This window comes from Capricornis sumatraensis, chromosome 14 (genome assembly GCF_032405125.1).
Source record: "Capricornis sumatraensis isolate serow.1 chromosome 14, serow.2, whole genome shotgun sequence".
NCBI lineage: Eukaryota > Metazoa > Chordata > Mammalia > Artiodactyla > Bovidae > Capricornis > Capricornis sumatraensis.
The window spans coordinates 70,158,498-70,171,582 of record NC_091082.1 but is presented as its reverse complement, the minus strand read 5'-3'; the positions used below and the strand labels follow the sequence as shown (position 1 = coordinate 70,171,582).

Here is a 13,085-nt window from a genome sequence, read left to right as displayed (position 1 = left end):
CCTTGTCATTAACCCAAATCTCCTATATCAAAAGGAAAGGCTATGGAAGAGAAAGAAGGTTTGCTGAGACCCATCTGCACACTTAATGAAATTATAGGCTTAACTCTTGTTTTTATAGGCATTGGGGTTTCCCAGGTGGCACAATGATAAAGAATCCACCTGCCAACACAAGAGATACAGGAGACAAGGTTTCAATCCCTGGATCAGGAAGATGCCCTGGAGTAGGAAATGGAAACTCGCCCCAGTATTCTTGCCTGGAAGATTTCATGAATGAAGAAGCCTGATGGGCTACAGTCCATGGGGTCGCAAACAGTCAACCATGCCTGAGCAACTGAGCACAAACGTACAGAATTTTAGAACTAGAAGGGATCCATAAAGCTATCTATCCAACTCCTCTGCTGCACTGGTGATGATGTTAAGTCCAAGAGAGGTTCAGTGATCTAAGTTTGCACAGCTGGTCAGTGGTGGAGCTGAGGTCTAAAAGCCACACCTCCTAACTACCAGCAGCCCCAGAGTTCTTTCCCAAACCCAGCAACTTACTCCTTGTCATCCTCAGATTTGTCTGCAAAGCTGTCTTCTCCCAAGAAGCCCTTGAGAATTCAGAATAACAATACTTCTCAAAGATACATCCTGTTGCTATCTCCGTCTTTCCAATGCTTCTCTGCTTTTGCTTTTCGGTTGGTATGGATCCCCCTGCTTTGTTACAGCTATACAAGAAACAACCTTTCTAGTAACAAGCTAGGTGTCTGCTTTTTTTCTTTTTTTAGGAGTCTTCTTTATTCATGGTGTGGTGTCTCTATCCGGGGCCATGATGAAGACAGCCAGCTAGCTAAAGGTATGTCAAAATGGGGATGCCATTCCTGTCTCGGTAGAATAGGAACAGCGCTTTTATTTTTTGGAAATAAGTCTACGGGCAATAAATTATTACACATTATGGCTACTGTAAATATCACAATGTCACAACTGAAGAACTTTCCACCTACCACCGAAGAGTCAAAGAAATACTTATGTTTCCTTGTTGGTGGGAGGAGAGACAGCACAGAGAAGGTGCAGACATGGGCTGTGGAGCAGACAGAGCTGAGATTTAAACTCAGCTCTCCTGCTTACTATCTAAGATCTGGAGTGTGTTACAAGTTACTTACCACGCTAAGCAACAATGGAAACAATGAAAGCCACCTGTAAACATTTTCACATCATTACTGAATACATTAGTTATGTATCTTGTGTGTCCTGTATTTATGTGTCTGTGTATAACATACACATTTTAGAAGGGAGGGAGAGAGAGGAAGAGAGAGAGGAAGGAGTAGGTAAGAGCATACGTTTAGCACAGTGTCTAAAGCACTTAGGAATTCAAGTGATAGTAAACAGTATTCATCATTATCAGTAGTATCACTAACAGGTATTAGAGATGGTGTTTTTCTAGTTTATTCTGCTTGAAGATGAAAAGGGATAAGAACTATTTTGAAAGTGTTAGTTGCTCAGTCCTGTCCAGCTGTTTGCAACTCTATGGACTGGGGGCCTCCAGGCTCCTCTATCCATGGAATCCTCCAGGCAGGAATACCAGAGTGGGTTGCCATTCCCTTCTCCAGGGGATCTTCCCCATTAAGTGTGGACCAAAAAAACTAATTTAATCAAGTTTCATTTGGCTATTCAAGAACATTTAAATTCTAGAATCAAATGCTTCAGAGTTACAAAGGACTTAATAAAAGTCAGCAAGACAAGCTTCAGCTTCAGCTGGGATTCAGCTTGCAACACACCCCTGACATCATCATTAAAGCTCTATCGAAATATCCTTCATGAAGAACTCATTACTTTGCAACCAAGTCTCACATTTTCTGACACCTGACATTCTATTGTATTTTTGGAGAACAAAACTCTCCAGTAATGGGATTAAAAGATGAACAAAATTAGGAAGTGCAGGCAAGAGAGAGGAGCAAAAGATGACATTTCAGATAAGCTCTAGAAAGGGCTGCCGACATGGCAAGTCTGGGGGATGTGAGCAGTGGCTCCAGGTGGCAGCCACCACTGAGAAGGCAGCTGGCCGTCCAAAGGCAGCCAGACTGCCTGACTGCAGGAGACAGCCACGTGGCTGAGGTCTTACACCGGGGTGTAGCCTCCGTATCTCCAAGTCAGAAAGTTGGCCTCTCGGAGCCCAGCAGAGCCTGTGTACCCAACCAGACAGTGCTGGGATGTGCTGCAGGGTGTTTACGGCAGGTGTTCACCCACCACAAATTACCAACGCCTTTTGAAAGATCTTTGGGCCCCTTCTGCTCAGTGGGCCTCTGGCTACCTGCATGAGTACCCAGGGTGGGAACTGCATCCACGTCTCAATCTTGAAACCAGAAAGGACGTGCTAACCCAGAGAACCATCCGGCAGGCTGCATGGTCCTTTGAGAGGTATCAGCTGGAATGTGGCCCGTGGGTTTCCCAAGGACTGGGCACACTGCCAGGGATTCTGAGTGGTTCCCAATCTCAGCTGTTTGGGATGTAACTCAGATACATTTTGTGTCTATGTCTATAAGAGAGCAACCACCTGATCTTCTAGGTCTGGCTCAAATATGGAAGGCTCCTGTGATATGGACCATCAGGAGCCTCACCCTCTCCTTAGTTTCAGGGGGTGCCCTCTGGCCAAAAACAATGGCATTATCTTCAGTGGAGCCCAGCTGCTTGTGAGGAAGCACCAGGACCTGACAACCACAGACGAAGCCCCTGTATCAGACCACTCTGACCACCTGGGTAACCTGAGCAGGGAACTGCACGTGTGACTTCCCAAGGTCATACTGCAACAAGATATTAGAGTGAGCCTCTGGGTAAGAGGCTTCTCTGGTGGCTTAGTGGTAAAAGAAAGTGCCTGCAATGAAGGAGATCCAGGTTCAATCCCTGGGTCGGGAAGATCCCTTGGAGAAGGAAATGGCAACCTACTCCAGTATTCTTGTCTGGAGAATCCCATGGACAGAGCAGCCTGGAGGGCTACAGGCCATGGGGTTGCAAAGAGTCGGACACGACTGAGCTACTAACACTTCAACCTCTGGGTAAGAAAGGGTTCTTTAAAGCACCTTCAATCCTGCAAGCTCAGGCTGGAAAGTCAGAGACAACGTGGGCAACAGCTTTCTCCCATCAGGCTCCCAAGGCACCCACTCACCTGCATCCCAATGATGGCATAGATGAAGAAAAGCATGGCGATCAGAAGGCAGACATAGGGAAGGGCCTGGAAGGAAGCAGAGACACGACCGTGAATTTAAATGCAGGCAGCTCCGGGGTCAACAAACTGCACCCCAGGAAGTGCAAGTCTCAGGCTCGCCCTGATGCTGACTTAAACACAGGGCAGCGGCTCTCTGATCCCCTGGGATGTTCTATGTTGGAGTTCCGTGTTTTTGCAGATGTCCACATCGTCTGATAGGTATGCAAGCTGTTGGCCCCAGAGAGGTTCGTAATTTCCTTCCCCACCAAGAATATTCTCAGACCCAGAAAAGTGTGTGGCCGGGTCTCTGAGTGAGAGCTGGGAGAAATTCCTGGGTCTGGGCTTCATCCCACTCTGTATGCAGAATATTAATAACCTCGGCAATTATAATGCCAGTTACACAGGAAGGATTCACCTTTGACTCCCAAATCCCCATATTACCCTTCCCACTCCTTCACTCAACACGAGGCTGCTAATGGAGCATCTGGAAGCAGAATGAATCGGCTGGGGTCTCAGACATTGGTCAGTTTCTAGAAGGCGCCTTTAAGCCTGCTGACCTTTCAGTCTGTTTTGTGCAAAATTCCGAAAAGCCTTTCAAAGTGTGAGTGACCACAAAACCCTGCTGGGAAGCTACGTGGCACAACTTTCCATCTTGTGCAAGCTACCTGCCCTTCAGGGATGACAACACTTTAAAGGTGGAGGTGAAGGGGTGAGTGGAGGAAAAGGAAGGCAGGGAGCTACCCCTGGTGGCTGGAGGAGGGTGAAGACATAGGGCAGTTTGGTTTGGGGGTCAGGGTGGGCACTACAAGTCTAGGGGATCTTGGTGTTGACAATGGAAGCCTCCCTGGCAGTTCCTGCAACTCTGAGTCTTCATTCTCTCAAGTGTGTACACCACGACTCCCAGGAGGGCAATTGAAGGCTTTCAGACTGCACGAGCCAGGCAGAGCTTCTCAACGGTGCTAACTAAATGAAGAGTCCTGGGAGACTTTTTACAATTTGAACCAAGAATAAACATGAAAATGGAATTGAGAGTTGGTGGGAGAACCCCTTCTCCCATGGAGTGCTGATTCTCAAGGTCTGTGAGGAGTGGCTACGTTCCACAGGGGCATGTGGAGACACCTTCTGCTGAAAGGAGAGAGCAGGGAGGCAGGTTTCTGGCCTCTTCCCGTCACCTTCTGTGTTGTGCTTCCTGCCTTTACTCTGCCTTCCCTGTCCCATCATCTCTGGTCCCTGGTACCTCTCTCCCATCCTGATCTCCCTTCTTGTCAAGGTATACATTCCAACTCAAAATAAGGGAAAGAGGGGCTTCCTTGGTGATCCGGCAGTTAAGACTCCACGCTCCCATTGCAGGGGCGTGATTTTGATGCCTGGTCAGGAAACTAAGATCCCACATGTGCAGTGGCACAGCCAAAAATTTTTTTTCAAAAAGGATTGTAAAACACCTGGAGAAAGAAAAGACACAACACATTCACAGAACAAAGAATAACAACGTACTTCCGGTCAGAAAATATGCAAACCGGAAGACAGCCGAGTGTCATCGTTAAATTATGAAAGAAAAAAAATAAGAGAGAGAAGCACTGAGTAGGAGTCAGTGGTGGAAAATGAGGTGATGCTCCGGGGGAGGGAGGGGGAGGCAGAGACGGGGCAATGCTGTCTACACTGTGTGACTCTCTGTTGTGTGTGTGCAGAGGCAGCCTTTGTTAAACCAACTTCAAGAAAACAACTTCTACACTGTGTCCCAGAGTGGCTCCAAAAAGCAAACACCCATCCATCACAGTGTCACCTGGAGACAGATACAACTGTCTCCACTCTTCTCTATTCGCTGGAATAAGCCAACCATTTGGCCTTCAGTTTATGACATGCATTTCTGTGCCCTCAATAGTATACACTTTCACAGAGAATTGGTGATCTCGAGAATATGACAGGCTGACACATATTTCTTAAGACACTAACAACTGTAACTTGTTGGGCAGGCCCGTACAAAGAGGTTTTAAGAGCATCTTGTGTTTCAAATTCTAAATCCAGCTCCACTCAAGACTCAAACGGTTAAACTCTTGCTAAAGGTTTTTGATTTCTCCTCTGTCATTCAGTTTTGGAGAAACAGTTTTCACTGAGGGGAGGCCTCTGTGGGAATGATCACACCAAACAATTATGATGAATACAATAAAGATGTCAAGGTTGCTCATGGGAACCTGAACATCCTTACAACTGGTCTCACATTTCAGATGCACAGGAACTTGATGGAGAAGTAATTTAGTCATGGCGGTGTGGGGTGAAGTCCCTTTCAAATAATGAGAAACCATGAATTCACTGACAAGCTCTCTTCAGTTCAGTTTGGAATTAAAATGTACAAATAATTGGACTCCCTGGTGGTCCGGTGGTTAAGAATCCACTTACCAACACAGGGGACATGAGTTCGAGCCCTGGTCTAGGACGATTCCACGTGCCTTGGAGCAAGCAACCCCGCGCACCAGAATTACTAAGCCTGAGCTCCAGAGCCTGAGAGCATTAATTACTGAAGCCCAAGTGTCTATAGCCTGTGCTTGGCAACAAGAGAATCCACTGCAGTGAGAAGCCCAAGCACCGCAATGAAGAGTAGCCCCTTCTCTCCGCAACTAGAGAAAGCCCATATGCAGCAATGAAGACCCAGTACAGCCAAACATCAAATAATTAAAATGTACAAATAATTAAAGTAAAGAAGGCAATTACTGAATGATTTTTCATCTTTGAAAAACTCTATTTTAGGAAGAAAATAGTAAGTTTTTGAACAGCGTCAGTGCTCCCCAAACTTCAAAAACTAATTATATTTGCTACAGCATGCAAATATTTAAATATGGAAAATTTCTTTTATTGAAAGTCTCTGCCATTTACATGGGTCTCAGGTTTCAATTTTTAACTTCCTTATGACACATACACCACTGTACAACTCCATGAGGTCATTCAAAAGATGCTCACCATAGTAACCTTGCCCAGATGTCCTGTTCATTTGCAGGACGCAGAGGTGGCCATTAGCATGCCATATATTCAGTGGTTCAGGAATTACAAACTAATGATGACATATGTGGGAATGGTATGAATCAGCTTGTTATAAAACACAACTCAAGGAGTCCTTTGAAAAAACTGTTGGGTGAAATAAAGCCATGGACGAATCTCTGAAAATTCAGAGGATATGTGTGACTACAGGTGGCTGGCTCTGCCCCTGGATAGGATTGCTCCGGGCATTCTGGAATACTTGCAAGGGAACACACCTCATAAGACAAGCCCCCTGCCTCTGTGAACAGAGACGATAACTGAGTTTCAAAGTTGGGATGCTTTCTAGAATGAGATCCTAACCAATCAGTCATTAGCTAACCACCTCCTGGCCGAGTTGTATTGTAGCTGAGGACTGCAGTGTTTATCTGATGCTTCTGACAAATACCCATTCCCAGAGGCAAGGGGACCCGCGGAATAATGCTGTGCTCTGTCTGATGTGACAGAGGCCCCTCAGCCCTCAGAGAGGAGGAGCTGGTAAGGTCTTTTACCTTAAAGGACTGCACAAAGGTCCACAGTAAAATGCGGATGGTGTAGCCCTGACGCAGCAGCTTGATGAGGCGGGCCGCCCGGAAGAGCTTCAGAAAGCTCATGTTGAAGCCACTAGTGTTCACCAGCTGGTGGGCCAGAAGGAAACATATCATTAGTGACATTCGGGTCATTTAGAAAAGTTAAGCACTGGCATTTGTGCATTTATCCCTCATTCAGATCATAAAATAGAACACGAATGGTGTCTTTCATTTTTAACCCCGTCTCCAGCTGGTGGGCCAGAGGGGACCATCTCTTTCAGCCTCCCCAGGCCCACCCTCTATTCCCAGGCAGGAAGGTATAGAAATTCCCCAGATGGGTGCCCGGAACACAGTTGGCAAAACTGGCCTCCCCAGTCGTCTCTGGGTGGTCCTAACTCTGCACGTGGGTGTCAGAGAGCAGACCTCATAATCCCTCTAGAACATGGTGGTTTTGTGATAAGCTCTCCAAGTTTTGTTTGGGATGAACCATCTCAGGGAACCGCTTTAGGTCTAACACCTTTGAGGGCAAAGATTCTGTGCCTAGATTCTTGGTATCTTCTGAAGAATCTAGCAGAACACTGTGACATGGCCTCTCCTGGGCCCTCTGTCCCACTCACCTATTTGAGTCATGCAAATGGGACCACACCTTCCATGAAATCCAGTGCCATCCAATGGTCCCATTTTCTGGGGAAAGCTCAGGACTGAGGAAGTGAATAGGGGCCTGCACATTGGGTTTGAGGAGTTAAAAATGGACTGAATGTGCTGAGGATTGTTTTAATGCTACTCCAGGGCCGAGCTTAAAGAGAAAGATTGAAGAGCTATTTACCTTGCTGTCCGTCAGAATAATTTCTGTGATACTGCCAATCACAGTGATGAAGTCAAAGATATTCCAGGTGTCTCGGAAATAGTTCTGCCAAGTGAATTCAGCCATGAGCATTAGAGGGGAAAAAATAAAAGAAAACAAGGGGGGAAAATAAAGAAAAAATATCTTTCATGATATAACTCTTTCACTTGGAATTAAAGCTTTGCAATTCCAAGACAAGTTCATTTTAACTTTGGCTTTAGTTTCCTATTTCTAACCAAAAATGCAGTTTCTCCTTCACTAATTTGAGAATTTCTTATTTGGGAAGCAGTTTCATCACTATTTGAAAACCTTGTTTTTGAAGCTGTCACTAAAAAGCTATATAAAGAACACATAAGATTCTTTAATTTAATACTACATAAAAATATGCAAGAAAGTGATTTGTAGCCTAGAACATGTTGACCTCCAAGAAAAGAAAGATCATCATTGTCACCTACAAGACAATAAAATGATTTACATTATTAGTCTAAGGTTTTCTATAACTACAACTTTTAAATTATTTAAGTAGTGTCATGGAACCCTATAAAGACACCATTCTGACTTTCAACTAACAGTAAAAGTCACAGAGATGAACTAAGTGCCTAAAGATCAAAGATGTATCAAAAATCTCTTCCTAACTTCACTGAACCTTTTCAAGCCAACTTCTGATTGGCAATAGGATGAACGAAATCATCTTTCCCATCTTTCTCGGCTCTGTTACACCTTTCGAGGAGGTGTGAATAAATAAAATATAAGAAAGCAGTAATGAGATGAGAAGGTTAAAGGAGACGAAGGAGTAAAGGACCTGGAAAATGCACCAACCAGAAAACGTTCAGCTCTGGAACGTGAGAGCCAAGTGGGCTCTGCTCTCATCTCCAGGGCTCAGGTGAACACAGACCTTGGACTATATTCCTTAAAAGACAGAGAATGCCTGGGTCTCCAAAACATCACCCACTTGCCCATGGGTGGTCGCTCCTGTAAGTGACCCTTGAGACTGCACAACTATACCCTCTCCCACCCCCAGGGCTGGCATTCAAGCATCCTTACTATACGTGCTGGATTCTGTGCCAGACCCTTGCTCAGCATTCTTTCAGTTCATTTATCCCTCCCATGGATGCTCTTAGTAGGTAGTGATAAATACTTCACAAATTACTGAGTGGTAGGGCTGGCTTGAAGAGGGGGAGGGAAATGTGATAGAAATGGTGCGGGGAGAGAGAGGATACATTTATGAGCACCTACTCAGGACCAGACGTCTTACGTATATTCCCTGATTGTACACACACACACAGGATCTATGGCTGTACATGGCAGTTCTTGTTATCCTCCTTTAATGCACGAGAAAATTGAGGCTTGGAAAGGTCTGTCTGATTCAAAAGTCACAGGCACCTGCCAGGCATGTAGATAAACCAGACATCCAGCCTCACAAACTCACTGCTGTTAAGGGTGCCTACTCCTTCAGGACTGGGGCCAAGTTGAGTCTCTGAGTTCCTCACATCTCAGGGCTCTCCTATTTCCAACCTGGAGTGAGCTTCCTAATTCTTAGATGTGAGTGAGCAATAGTCGCTCAGTCACGTCCGATTCTTTGCAACACCAAAGACTGTAGCCTGCCAGGCTCCTCTGGCCATGGAATTCTCCAGGTAAGAATACTGGAATGGGTTGCCATTTCCTTCTCCAGGGGATCTTCCCGACTCAGGGATTGAACATGGGTCTCCTGCGCTGCATTCTTAGATAGTCCCCATATATGAGCTAGAATATAAATCTAAGTCTTGGGGGACAGAAGCCCCGGATTCCAGTAGAGGAGGCTTTACAATACAGCATGGTAAAGTGCAGAGGGGTATAGTATAGACTAGGAGATATGGAGGACAAAGCGTGGGCTTCCGAAGCCAGATAGACCAGGATCTGAACACAGGCTCTGCCTTTCAGTAAACTTATGTAAAGTACTGAATCTTGCTGAGTCCCAGCTCATCCATATAAGAAGAAAACCATAATGCCCAATCTAATAGAGTTCTTATGGAGGTAAAATTAATAATATATAAAGCTTTTTTCCCTGGTGGCTCAGATGGTAAAGAACCTGCTTGCAATGCAGGTGACCTGAGTTCAATCCCTGGGTCAGGAAGATTCTCTGGAGAAGGGAATGGCTATCTACTCTAGTTTTCTTGCTTGGAGAATCCCATGGACAGAGGAGCCTGGTGGGCTACAGTCCATGGGGTCACAAAAAGTCGAACATGAGTGAGCAAATAACTACTTTCACTTTTCTTTTTCCAGACAACCAATGCATTTTAATTCTCTTCCTTTCTTTCTTCTCCCTTCCTTCCTTTTTCATTCCCATTCCACGATCCAATTCGACTGCCTTTCAGTCTGTAACCTTCAAAAAGCAACATAATTTTTCTGAACTTCAACTTCTTCATTTAAAATAACAACGACAAGGATAGTTTCTGCCATGCCTATTTCAGAGTCACTGCGGAGTTCTGACAAACCAGTGTGTATTACGGAATTCTGAAAACCTACGGCACCATATCAATGGAAAGACTTATTTGGGGCTAGTGGTGCCTTTTATAGTGTTCAGAAGGCTTCTAGACCTTGAATGAAAATATGAGGGTGAGGGTGGGAAGGAGGCAGGCTTTGGGGCTGAATCACCTAGTTAAGCTTATAAGTAGGTATTCAGTATGCCCTATAATTTGACACATAATTGGGGACTTAAGCACAGACAGTATCAATCCAACATGCAAGTAAATCAAGATGTGGAGGAAAACTTTTCCTGTTGTTGTATAAGCTTCCCCCGCCCCTTGCTCCCCCTGCCCAGGGCTAGACTGTATTATAAAGGCATCTTTGTGGCTGGTAGTTTACTTTTTGATTTCTCTAAGACTCAAAAGGGAGTCCGACAACCAACAATACAGCCACCTGCCATGGGTTCCCTTCAACTCTCCTCCCTATACCATCAAATCAATGACTTTGCAAAGAACCACTGGGAAGCCAGAAGCAACCCCCACTGTCAACACTCACAACTACCACGTTGAGGTCAGAGTCCCTGCTCAAGCTGCCAGCAGTCAAACCCACATTCAGATAATAAGCGAAGTTTCTCTTCTTTCAGGGAAGGCCATATACACATATAATTTGAAATGGTAGCTCACACACAAAATAAGTGTGAAACAGCTGTCAGGTGGGTTTATCTGTATCCCACTGATCTTACTGTAAACACTGAGCCAAGGGTCGGGGGTGGGGTGGCAGAGAGAACTGTTTTGTTTATAGGACACTGAAGCAAAGGGCCAGGTTTGCTTAACACGCTTGATGGCAGATGTGAGAATCTGCCAAAACTATAATTAGCAGTTGAAAAAAAGTAAAAGAAGACTCATGCCAGAAAAACTCATCCTAGTGCTCCCCAAACCTATTCCAGAACGCCCACCTCTCTCTCTCTCTCACATACAGACACTTTAAAGGTCACTAGTCTTTGTAAGCTTTAGTACTAAACATTTATTTTTGTTGGCAAAAGTTACTCTTCACATAACTAAAGGGAGGAGGACAATTAGGTATTAATAAAATCTATTAGTTTCTATGTTGGGGGCTAAGAGGGACAGCTATCTTCCCATCTGAGTTCTAAGAGTTTAAACCTTCCATCAGTAAATAAGCACTCGGGTTTACTAGCCCAGTCCTTGCTTGGCTCCTCCTCAACAGGTAAATCTTACTAAGTTCCAGTAAGACCCAATATTGGTGGCCCCTTGAGCATGGATAGAATTTGAGAGAACAGAGCTGAGGTCATTATGAGGGCTCTGGTTCCCTTTGCCCTTTCTCCTAACTCCCTCCCCCCCCCCCCCACCACCACACACACACAGAGCACCTTGTCTCTATGACCGTTTATTGAGCAGTCCAAACAAATTTACAATTAGGTGGGTGGGTGTGTGAACCATTTCCGGAGTAGCAGTGACCACCCCTCCCTTCCAACAGAGGCTGGGAATGTGAACCCAAAGAGAAGGGAAGACAAGCATGAGGCCAGGATAAATCCCACGACATACCAAGAAGCCAAATGCAATGATCTTCAGGACACACTCCAAGGAAAACACCATGGTGAAGGCGATATTTAGGTACTTCAGGGCCAGCTCATAGGTACAGGGAGCAGAGTAGTACTGCCAGGAAGAGAAAACAGGAAAGGTGAGAGGCATATCCAGGTCACAGAGGCTGGCCATCTGGCATCCCTGCCCTAGGGGGACATTCTGGTGCCTGATGTAGAAGGAAAGACGGTCATCTAGGGCCAGAGAGGAGACGTACACATCCTATGCAGCAAAACAAAACAGAGAGGAACACAAATCTTATTAGCAAAATGGCCAGTCTTCCTAAAACTGAAGGCGAGGAGGACAGAAACATTTCCAAAAGTTAATCACTTTACCATTTAGTATTAAATAACATCATGCCTCTTCTGACTCTTAGCACTCCACAATCACCCACACCTGACATTTCCACCCTCATCTGCATCTGACTGCCATCACCAACCTTTGCTTTCAGAGTTCCATGACTGCTGCTATGTTATTTCACTGCATTTTACCCCAAGGACCTAGAGGCTGGGTTGCTGATGGAGACGAGCTCAAAGAGAGATTCCACGATGGAAAAGTAGGTAAGGAGGCAACAGACTGATAAGCCATTTTGGGGGGTTTTTTGGCCATGGCACACAGTTTGGAACTGTGGCATCCCAGTTCCCCGAGCAGGGACTGAACCTGTGCCCCCTGCAATAGAAGTGAGGTGTCCGAACCACTGGACTGCCAGAGAGTTTCCAATCTTGAATTTTTTAAAATGTTTTTTATTGTGGCAAAAGTCACATCATACAAAGCACACTACCTTAGCCATATTTACCTGTAAAGTTCAGAGGCACTAAGCACATTCACACTGTTGTACAAATCTCACCATTACCATCTTCCAAATTTTTCACCTTCCTAAACGGAAACTCTGTTCCCATTAAACACCAAGTTCCCATTCATCCTCCCTACCTCCCTCTCACCCTCCTGGAGGGTTTTCTCAGTGTCTTGGGCACAACACATGTGCCCTGTAAGGGGGCAGTCACCGAGGCTCGGCTTGCCCCAGCGCCTCCCAGCCACCACCCTCTCACCTTCATCATCAGCACGACGGTGTTCAGGGCAATCATGGCCATGATGGTGTACTCAAAGGATGGAGACACCACAAAGTGCCAGACGCGGTACTGGAAGGTGTGCCTGTTCTGGGGCATGTAGCGGGTGAGCGGTTTGGCACTGATGGCGAAGTCGATGCACGCCCTCTGCAGGAGGGTCACACTGGTTAGCCAGGCTCAGATCCCCCAAACCTCGCACCCTCACCCCGGGGGGCTCTCTGTTAGATGCTTAGGAGAAGAGGACAGTGTAGAAGAGGCTAGGACTGGACAAGCAGAGGTGAAAGTAGCAAAAGAAATTATCTGGACAAAGCTACAGGTGGGATGTCATACAGTAAGGACTTAATACTTGCTGTCATACAGTAAGTCCCATACTTAATGTTTTCAGTGATAATAGTGGTCTCTTACACAGCA

General features: G+C 45.6%; 1 protein-coding gene across 3 annotated transcripts in view; it reads right to left on the bottom strand.

Annotated features, from left to right (window-relative positions):
• Window positions 1–13,085, bottom strand: part of CACNA1E (calcium voltage-gated channel subunit alpha1 E) — a 333,421-nt gene that overhangs the window by 31,371 nt on the left and 288,965 nt on the right. For all 3 annotated transcript variants that reach the window (XM_068985905.1, XM_068985906.1, XM_068985907.1), the window contains 5 exons: window positions 12,657–12,821; window positions 11,572–11,682; window positions 7,547–7,630; window positions 6,703–6,828; window positions 3,143–3,208 (listed from right to left, as the gene is read on the bottom strand). In XM_068985905.1, the coding sequence (XP_068842006.1) occupies window positions 3,143–3,208; window positions 6,703–6,828; window positions 7,547–7,630; window positions 11,572–11,682; window positions 12,657–12,821 (552 nt within the window). The remainder of the gene's footprint in view (window positions 1–3,142; window positions 3,209–6,702; window positions 6,829–7,546; window positions 7,631–11,571; window positions 11,683–12,656; window positions 12,822–13,085) is intronic.